This window comes from Neophocaena asiaeorientalis, unplaced genomic scaffold (genome assembly GCF_003031525.2).
Source record: "Neophocaena asiaeorientalis asiaeorientalis breed wild unplaced genomic scaffold, Neophocaena_asiaeorientalis_V1.1 scaffold357, whole genome shotgun sequence".
Classification (NCBI taxonomy): Eukaryota; Metazoa; Chordata; class Mammalia; order Artiodactyla; family Phocoenidae; genus Neophocaena; species Neophocaena asiaeorientalis.
This window is the reverse complement of record NW_020173270.1, coordinates 857,200-866,563: the sequence shown is the minus strand read 5'-3', so window position 1 is coordinate 866,563 and position 9,364 is coordinate 857,200. Positions and strand designations below refer to the sequence as shown.

General features: G+C 54.7%; 2 protein-coding genes across 2 annotated transcripts in view; both read right to left on the bottom strand.

The window, feature by feature from the left end:
• Positions 1–191: 191 nt before the first annotated feature.
• CDKN2D (cyclin dependent kinase inhibitor 2D) lies at positions 192–2,724 on the bottom strand. Its single transcript, XM_024746044.1, has 3 exons — positions 2,603–2,724; positions 2,190–2,345; positions 192–1,154 (listed from the first exon to the last, which is right to left on the bottom strand). The coding sequence occupies exons 2-3, from the start codon at positions 2,328–2,330 to the stop codon at positions 795–797; spliced, it is 501 nt and encodes a 166-aa protein (XP_024601812.1). The 5' UTR covers positions 2,331–2,345; positions 2,603–2,724; the 3' UTR covers positions 192–794.
• Positions 2,725–4,102: 1,378 nt separating this feature from the next.
• The window catches only part of AP1M2 (adaptor related protein complex 1 subunit mu 2), a 9,403-nt gene continuing 4,141 nt past the window's right edge, over positions 4,103–9,364 (bottom strand). The window contains exons 6-12 of the mRNA XM_024746003.1: positions 9,336–9,364; positions 8,693–8,835; positions 8,541–8,612; positions 6,306–6,464; positions 5,668–5,793; positions 4,944–5,019; positions 4,103–4,512 (exon numbers count right to left, since the gene is read on the bottom strand). Of these exons, the coding sequence (XP_024601771.1) occupies positions 4,490–4,512; positions 4,944–5,019; positions 5,668–5,793; positions 6,306–6,464; positions 8,541–8,612; positions 8,693–8,835; positions 9,336–9,364 (628 nt within the window). The 3' untranslated portion in view covers positions 4,103–4,489. The remainder of the gene's footprint in view (positions 4,513–4,943; positions 5,020–5,667; positions 5,794–6,305; positions 6,465–8,540; positions 8,613–8,692; positions 8,836–9,335) is intronic.

Sequence of the window (9,364 nt, the reverse complement as noted above, 5' to 3'; positions counted from 1 at the left end):
TCCTGCCTCCCTTCCGTTCCGACAGCGCAAACCGCTGCCCCACCCAGCTCACTCACCGTGGCGCCCTGGGAATTACCACTCTCTCCCCTCCCCCAAAGCATCCAGGATCCGCGACCCCGGTGCCCACTCCCACAAACATCCTGAACACGCGACTTTCCATCGCAGCCTCAAAAATCAGAAGCCACCGGCGCTGTGATCATGCACAAATCTTAATTTAATGGGTAAAAACATTAAATTACACACACAACAATTTCTTCCATAAATCATAATAAATAGACTTTTTTTTTTCTTTAACGCTGTACAAGGGACTGGAAACCAAGCTTTCAACAAAATATGAATGAACTCATACTACCCTTTTATTGATTTGGAACACTCCCCCCTCCCCCATGCCGGAAAGCAGTGTGCACACTTGAGGTCTCTCTCTGGGTACAGCCAGCCAAGGTCGACAGGTTCCAGGAGCCTTGGAAGCGATGACCTCACTCTAGGGCTGGGGCTTTAAACGCTCTGCCCTTGGGACTCGTCTGTAGCCCCAGCAGTCGGGGCGTGGAGGAAACCGAACCGTTTAGGTGGCTGTTGCCTGCAGGAGCCCTTCTCTGCCCAACACACCAAAAGGGGTGAGAAAAAAAAATGAGAAATGTACCTCAAACACACACACCCCAGAAATCAACACCAACAAGCCACAAACTGGTGTCCCTCGGCAGTGGGCAGGAGGAAGAAAGGGAGAAAGTGTTTCTTCCCTCCTCTTCTGACACAGAACCCAGCCGGGTCCTGCTGCCGGAGTGGGTGGCCCCAGGTCACAGTGGTGCCACCGTATGCCACTGCAGTATGTCCATGAGATCCTTAGCGCCTCTCCCCCTTGCCAGCTCCAGAGGTGTGAGCCCCCTGGCGTCCCTGTGATGAAGATCGGACTCGGCAGCCAGGAAGCCGACCACAGCCGTGTGGCCCTCTCTCACTGCCAGATGGATGGGGAGGGCCCCGGTGCCATCAGGTGCATTGACATCAGCGCCATGCTCCACCAACACTTTCAGGGTGTCAAGGAATCCAGTGCGTGCTGCATCATGGGCTGGAGTGGTGCCGGAGGCATCCTGGACATTGGGGCTGGCACCTTGCTTCAGGAGCTCCACGGCGATGGTGGGGCTGCCAAACATCATGACCTGTTCGGGGGGTAGAGGGTGAGGGGGTCTCCGAAGGAGGAGGTCCAGGAAAATGGGTGATTGCAGAGAGGGGCATTCAGGAGTAGAGAATGCCAGAGACGAGGTCCTCTAGCGAACGAGAAACTTCAGGGAACATAAACTCCCAGGCAGCTGTTGAGACCCCATAGAAGATGATCTGGGAATAAGGACCCTCAAAAAACTGGCCACCCCCGCCCCAAGGATAATACACTCCCCCTAGGGTATAGCCCCATGGAAACTTTCAAGGAACCTGAGACCCTCCCCCAAGGAACCAGAGACACTTCTCTCCACAGATGGGAAATCATCAGGAAATATGAAACCCCCGCCAGGAAACAGACCTCAGAGAACAGCCCCCTCAAGGGAAAGGAGATGGCCAGTGAATTTGAAACTCCATCTCCAAGGAATTTCCCCCTCTCATATAGTGAGGATGCTCCCAAAGGTACCTGACCCTCTCAAGAAATGGGGTTCCCCTTTTGTAAATGTCCCCAAGGGAAGAGGGACTCCCATGCAATCTGTAACTATTCCCTTATTGGGATCTCCCCAATAATATGCCAATATGAAAATCCCGCGGGAATGGAGATTCCCCGACCCCCCAGAAACTGGATACCTCTCAGAGAACCCCCCCCAGAAAATGGGGACACCCTGGAAACATGAATCCTTTTTTCCTGCGGTCGGATCCTCCATGCAAGCTCCAAGAAACCGGAGCCGTCCTCATGAAACCGGGATCCAAAGAAGCTGAACCCTCACCCAAGGAATACGAACTTCTCCAGGGAAACTGAATCCTCCGCAATCATAGAACGAGGAATACTCCAAAGATGGAAAGTTCTCCCCTCCCCCAACCTAACCCCATCCACCACCCACCTAAGAAAGGGGACATCAGGGAGCCAAGTCTGCCCAGCGATGGAGGAACAGACCCCAGTCGGCTACCAACGGGAACAAGGAGAGAAGAGGGAAGGTATCTGGGGTCCCTCGCCCCGCTCCCCGCCTCGCCCTCGCTGCGGGAGGGCCGGGCCTCACCTGCAGCGCCGTCTTGCCAAAGCGGTTCAGGGCGTCGGGGTGCACCAGCTCGCGGTGCAGAAGGCGGCGCACCTCCTGCACGTCTCCCCGGGCCGCCGCCCCGCTCAGCCGGTCGCCGGCGCGGACCTCCTCCAGCAGCATGTCGATATTTGCGGCCTGCGAAGCCCCCCGCCCCACCCCGACGCGGTCAGTGCGGGGGAGCCCACCGGCGCTGGCCCGAACAACCCTCCCACAGCGTCCCCGGCCTGCGCGAGGCTCCTGGTCCGACTCGCCAGTCCGGGGCTCCTGCGCGACCCCCGCCCTCCCGGCCGGCTCCTCCCCCTATCGGCCGGTGGGCCCGGGCCCAACCCTCCGAGGCCCGCAGCGCCCGGCCCGGCGCCCGCCCCTTGGGGGCCGGGTCTCCCCCAACTCACCCTCCCTCCTCCTCGACGGGCGGGGTCTGTTCTGAGCAGACGCCGACGCCGCAGCCGAGCCGGCCGCCAGGGGGCGGAGCCAACGCGCTCAGGGTCCCGCCCCCGAACGCCGCGGATTCGTTTTCTTAAGAACTAGCTAGGTTGTAGCCCAGCTGCATTGCCCGGCTCTGGACCCTATAGTGCCCCGCCCACTCGGCCAGCGCAGCCAATGGCCACGCGTCGCCGGGGAGGCTGTGCACACGGGCGTGGGCGAGTCCGCTTCTGATTGGGCGAACTGCGGCGACCGGTAGACCGCCGGCAATGGCGGGGTTTTCGGTTTTTCAAATGCGCCGGGCGGGCGGGAAAGAGGGCCGGTTTAACTGACCCAGGGGAGAAAGGTCAGGAGCAGAGTAGCACGGGCCGCTCCGGGACCTCGGCACCTCCGAGGGAAAGGGAGGCAGGGCTGGGGCCGCCCTGTTCGGAGTTCTACCGTGCGATAAGTATTTATTAGCTCTTACTGTGCTGAGCGCTTTGATTCATTCACTCTCTGTGTGCAGGAACCGTTCTCTGTGTGCAGGAACCCGGCGCTGGGGAGCGCACATTCAAGCAACTTAATAATTTTAGATAGTCTTAAGCACGGTGAAGAAAATAAAACGTGGAAACGGGGTGGATGAGGAAGGAATCACATTCGGCTCAGTTGGGGCCAGCCGGGGCACAGCAAGTGCAAGGGCGTGGAGGAAAGTTCACGCTGCAGGTGCCACGTGGGTAAGCCTGGGAGGCGAGAGTCGCGGTCGGAGGCTCTTAACAGAGACCTTCAAACATTTACGGAGCACCTACTGTGTACTAGGCGGCCAAGTGGAGAGCAAGCTGGGTGCCTCCTGCTGCAGGACGCCTACCGTTTAGGGCTGGAGAAGACAATAATTACATATTTTCAGAATGGTACACACTGTGGAGCTGACAAATCGGGATAAGTAATAGTCTCTTGGGAAAAGAAGGCCGTTGAAAGAGAGAGGTCAGAGAGGGCCACCCTGAGGAGGTGACATTTGATTTGAGACCTGAAGGTGAGGGAAGGAGCCATGTGGGATCTCTGGGGGAAAGCATACCAGGTGAAGACGCTGCAGATGTAAAGGCCCTAAGGTAGGAGCACGCCTAGTAAGTCCAGGAAGAGTGAGGGAGAGAGGGAGAGAGGGGGCAGGAGGTGAGGGCAGGTAGGGGACGGGGAGGGGTAATGTTGATCAGGCCTGTGGGCTGCTGTGAGCGCTTGACTTTTACTTTTTAAAAAGAATGGAGCTATGATCTGATTTAGGAGTTAACGGGCGCCCTCTGGCGGCTATGATGGTAACTGGCTGTCGTGGGGGAGGGAAGCCCAGAGCCCTGGGAACCAAAGTGGGGGCAACTACGAGGGCCCAGATGAGTGGCAATCGGGATGAGAAATGGATATGTGTTGCTCACGGTTATCCCAGCACTTCAGGGGACAGCCCTGGCACCCCCCAGCCGCCAGCCAAGAAACACATAACAGCAGCTAGATTCATTTTTAATGCCATCCTAAAACTCAGAATGGGCCAGCGGGGTCTCTGGGCTCAGCAGCTGTGGAGGAGGGCCTCCCCACACCTCCTAAGGCAGGTCACTGCAAGAAGGCACTCATGAGGGGGACTTCAAGCCCCTTTTCTATTTCTTCATATAAAATGGGAGGGGGGAGGGGCGGGAGCCTGGAGACAGGGAGACCATCCCTCCCAGCCTATGGGTAAAGGAAAAGGCTGGGAGCCAGCCAGCCCTTAAGAAACTGCTAATTCAGGGACTGCCGTCCCACACACACACGCATCCCATCTTCCCTCTCTCTCTCTAGAGTTCGCAGTCGGGGCCTGGGGAGAGGACGGCCTATGTTCAAGCCCCCACTTCTTCTCCCTTCTAGCTGGTACGAAGTTGATAATCTGCAGGGAAACAATGAGCAGGGACCATCTCAGAACTGGGGAAAGGAGTCAAAGAGACAGGCCCCCCACCCAAGTCCAGCCCCTTCCCCAGCGCTCATGATCAACCCTACAGGTATGAAACAAGGCTAAGGACTGGCTCAAACATGGGGGCTGTAACCACAGCAACAAGCCTGCTTCCAGGCAGTAGATGAGGGTGCTATGTGTTCAGCCCCTCATCCAAACCCCACCACCACTAACCTGGAACTGGCAACTGTCGCCACTTTAAAGATAAGCAAACTGAGGCCCAGGGTGGCACACTGACAAAGACAGGGTAGACTTGGGGCCAGGCCTGTTGAGTTTTGGAGCCCTCTGAGACAGGATGTATTAAAGCCCTAAGACCATCCCCTTTCATCTCCTTGTCTCCGTCATCCCAGGGAGCTGGGCTGCCTTACCGCCACTCTGGGTGATATAGCGGACCCAGGGCAGGGCCTGGTAACCACTCTTCTCGATGATCTTCATGTATCGGACCTGAAAAGGGATGATAGGAGGTGGCCCAGGCTAGGGGGAGAGAGCTGGCTGGGGCCAGGGGAAAATATATAACACAACTTCGGGGAATAAGAAATCACAGGCTTGGGGACTTCCCTGGTGGCACAGTGGTTAAGACTCTGAGCTCCCAATGCAGGGGACCCAGGGTTCGATCCCTGGTCAGGGAACTTGATCCCACATGCATGCTGCAACTAAGAGTTCGCATGCCACAACTAAGGAGCCCGCCTGCCGCAACTAAGACCCAGTGCAACCAAATAAATAAATAAATATTTTTTAAAAAAAAAAAAAGCACAGGCTGGGAGAAATGAAGTAACATGGCTCAGGGCAAAGATATGGCAAGGACAGTGTCGGGGGTTGGTTAGGGGAGAGGTCGTCCAGGACAGTGGGAAAGATGGCTCAGTATAAGGGAATAGACACAACACAGTTTAGGCACAGGGCAAAGTAAGAGGGGGAGGGGGAGGGGACCCAGGCTGAGAGCAGAAAAGGCAACACTGTTCCAGGAAAAGACAAGGATGATTGCAAAGGAGAGATATGCCAGGCCAGGGAACGGAGGTGATCCAAGCTAAGAGATAGGAGAGCAGGGAACCCACTGAGGTCAAGGAGAGGAGCCACTCTGCCCACTTCTCTCACCTGGATCCCGGAGACGGTGAAATAGGGGATCTCAAACTTGACTCCGATGGGGGGCCGGCCCTCTACCTCCTCCTTCTCCACGCTGGGGAGGCCAAAGTGGGCGCGCATCAGGTACTCCTTGCCCCCCTGAGGGCACATGGAGGTATCAGACACATTGAGGGGCCCCTCTATACCCCAGACAATCCTCATGGCAGCCCCTAGGTGTAGGCTCTGCTCTCAGCCTGTTTTACAGACCAGAAAGTAAAGGCTCCTGGCCAAGACTCACAGCCAAAGCTTCTGACTGCAAAGCCTGGTCAGGGACCTTCTAATGATCACCTCCCATTTTCCAGGCCCTGATGAACAGCCCCACCAATATCCCAGGGACAGACCAATCCTCCCTCCAGCAGCCCAAGGATGTGGGTAACATGATATTGCCTATTTTACAGATGGGCAAACTGAGGCTCCATGAGAGGAAGTGGGATTCCCAAGGCTGTCTGGGATTGGGAGAATTTAACTATTATGCTGGTCTGGTTTCCAGCTTTAGCATCCCTGAAGGATAGCCATGTGCACACGTAGGTGGCTCTCTGATTTATTCTCTGCCTTGCCCGCAAGAAGCAGGGGTAGGTCCCCCAGATCCCCCGCCCATCCCCGGTGCTCACCGGGAAAGACTTGATACTCCAGATAACGATGTTCTTCTCTGGCATGTACTTGGCACTGCCCACGCTGGTCTTGAAGCGTGGGGAGTCGGCATCACTGGGTACCGGCACAGATATCTCCACGCTGTTGGCCACCGACTGCTTCTTAAACTGCCCCTTAGCCTGTCAGTGGAGAGAACATGGGGCATGAGGAATTCACTCAGGCAAATATTCACCAAGGTCTTTTCATGTGCCAGCTCATCAAAAGCCCTGAAGTGGGGACCATAATCCAGCCTATTTTCCAGATGAGGAAACAGGCACAGAGAAGTTAAAGCATTTGCCTGGAGACACACAGCCAACAATTGGCAGAGCCGGGGTCCACACCCAGGAGAGACTCCAGAGGTCCTGATTTTGTTTTTTGTTTTGTTTTTTGGCTGTATGCAGAGCATGCAAGATCTTAGTTCCCCGACCAGGGATGGAACCCACGCCCCCTGCAGTGGAAGCGCAAAGTCTTAACCACTGGACTGCCAGGGAGGTCCCCCAGAGGCCCTGCTTTTGGTGCCTTCCGTTTGGAAAGTGTCATACACCTTTGTCTGGTTCAAAAGATCCCTCATTTGAGCAGCCCCTAAGGCAGGCTCTGCTCTCAGCCCACCTTACAGACAAGAAAGTAAAGGCTCCTGGCCAAGACTCACAGCCGAAGATTCTGACTGCAAAGCCTGAAGGGTCCTTAGCCCGTCACAGAGTTTTCATTTGAAAGCTGAAATTTACTGACCCCCTACCATGTGCTGGGCCCTGTGCCAAGCAGTTAGCCCTCTCACTAATTCTCTAAAGTAGGAGCCATTCCTAAGGTCCATGAGGATACCGAGGCCCAGAGAGAAAGAGCATTTTGCCCGAGTCACGTAGTTGATAACCGGCACAGCAGGGATTTGACCCAAGCCTGTGTTCTCAATCCTCACGTGTTCTCCTTACAGATAAGTTACAACATTATAGCCAGATCTTTTTTTAAGATCTGGCTTTTAACACAAGGACTCTAAGTGTCCATGTGCAGTAGCTAGCATTATGATGACTGCTCTTATTTATGAATTTGGTGGTGGGGGGGAATATATGAGAGGTGGGATTGGGGGCAGAGGACCTGGAGGTAAAACAAGGCAGGGGGTGTTCTTTCTGGAAGGCACCAGCTTTAAGGCCCTTTCCACTTTCCCTGCCTGTAGAGACGGGGACACTGGGGATGTCAACACCCCCACCCCGTGACCGTCCACTCCACAACCCAGCTCCCCGAAGACTCTAAGACTGGGGAACAAAGTTAAATCTGAGAACACAGACTCTTGAGCCAGGCAGACCCAAGTTCAACGTGCCCCCTCCCTTCCTAGATGAATGACATCTTAATTCTTCTGGGCCTCAGTTTTCCCATCTGTAAATGGGGCTAACTATATGCTCTGGAGAAGTTCTTGCTTGGGGCACCGGGAGACAAGCACAGGGGTATTCATGGTAAGGTGAACCAGAGTAGCCAGGAACTGAAAACAACCCATGCAAGAGATGGGACAGAAGATTCTCATGGTGGAATATTCTACAGCCACAGAAATGGATGCACTAAGCTCTGGCTGCTGGGATTCCTCTTAAAAATCCACGTTACCTGAACAAAGCAAATTATACAGAAAGTCATACAGCTCCAGTCCATGGATATAAAGGTCAGAAACCAGAAGAATGAAATATTTGTGGTTATAAATGCAGGTGGCAAAACTATAAAGGAAAGCAAAGAAATTATTTACAGGAAATTCAAAATTGTGGCTACCTGCAGGCAAAAGAGGAGCAGTAATTGGGGAAGGGGCAGGTGGGGGTTCAGAAGAGCTGGTGGAGCCAGACACGTTCAGATAAGCTGTGTGGCTTATTATTAATCTTTAAACCATATAAATACACTATATGGTTTATATACGTGTATGAAAGTAAATAAGTAAAACAGATCATGTGTCAGATGGTGGTAAGTAATAAGGGAAAAACTACAGCAAAGAAGGGAGGTGGGAAAATCAGGGAGGGCTTCTCTGAGGAGGTGACATTTAAGCAAAGAACTGAAGGAGGTGAAGGAGCAAGCTATGTGTATATATGGGTGGCTGGGGGCAGAATGATCCAGGGGACAGCCGGGGACCATGCCTGGCGTGTTTGAGAACCAGCCAGAAGACTCATGTGGCTGGAAGGAAGTGAGGGGCAGTGGGTATGAAGGGGCGGATCCAGCATTGTGAGCAATTATTCCCCAGGGCCCACCTTGACCATGATCTCCACGCGGCTGTGGGAGAATTTCTCAATGACAGATTCAATCCAGATCAGCGGCTTGACCTACAGACAGAGGAAGAGGGAGTTCTCCGAGGCTCTGGGGTCAACTCTTACCCCTTGCCAGGGGCTTGACCCTGCCTTACCTGGGTGCTGAGGCGGTAGGACATGAGCTCGAAGTCACCGTCGGGCGGAATGAAGGAGATGGTACGGTCGTTGTCGAAGCGAGACAGCCGCACACACTGGTGGAATTTCACATCCTCCAGTTCCACGGACTTGTTCTTACTCCCTGAAACTCGGAGCCGAGTTAGCAGCGTGATCCTGAAGCCTGGGGCGACCCTGGAGCCCGGGGCATGGTCCCTATCCTTGTCTTCCCTTTCTACCACTACGATCACCCCCATTTAACAGATGAGGAAACTGAGGCCCGGAGTGGATGAGTAACTTGCCCAGGGTCACCCAGCTGGCCAGGAGCGGAGCTAGGATCTGAACTCCGGGAATCAGGCTCTTGCTGCCAGGTTGTTAAATATGATGCTGTTCTGTCCCCTACTCCCGCTAGAATGTCAGACCCATGAGGGCAGGGATTTTTTTCTTCACTGCGGTCTCCTTGAGCCTGGCACTCAATAATGAAGCAGTTGTTTGCTCAAGGAACCAGCAGATGCAGTACTGGAAGCAACCAGAAGAGGGCGAGCGAGTGCTATTTCAGAACTGACTGCAAGTCTCTCGGTACCATCCACCCCTGATGGGACGAAGTCTCAGACTCCCCACTTGCGCCCCCTTCCAGAAACTTACGGCCAGTGAGCTCGAAGAGCACGCCGTCA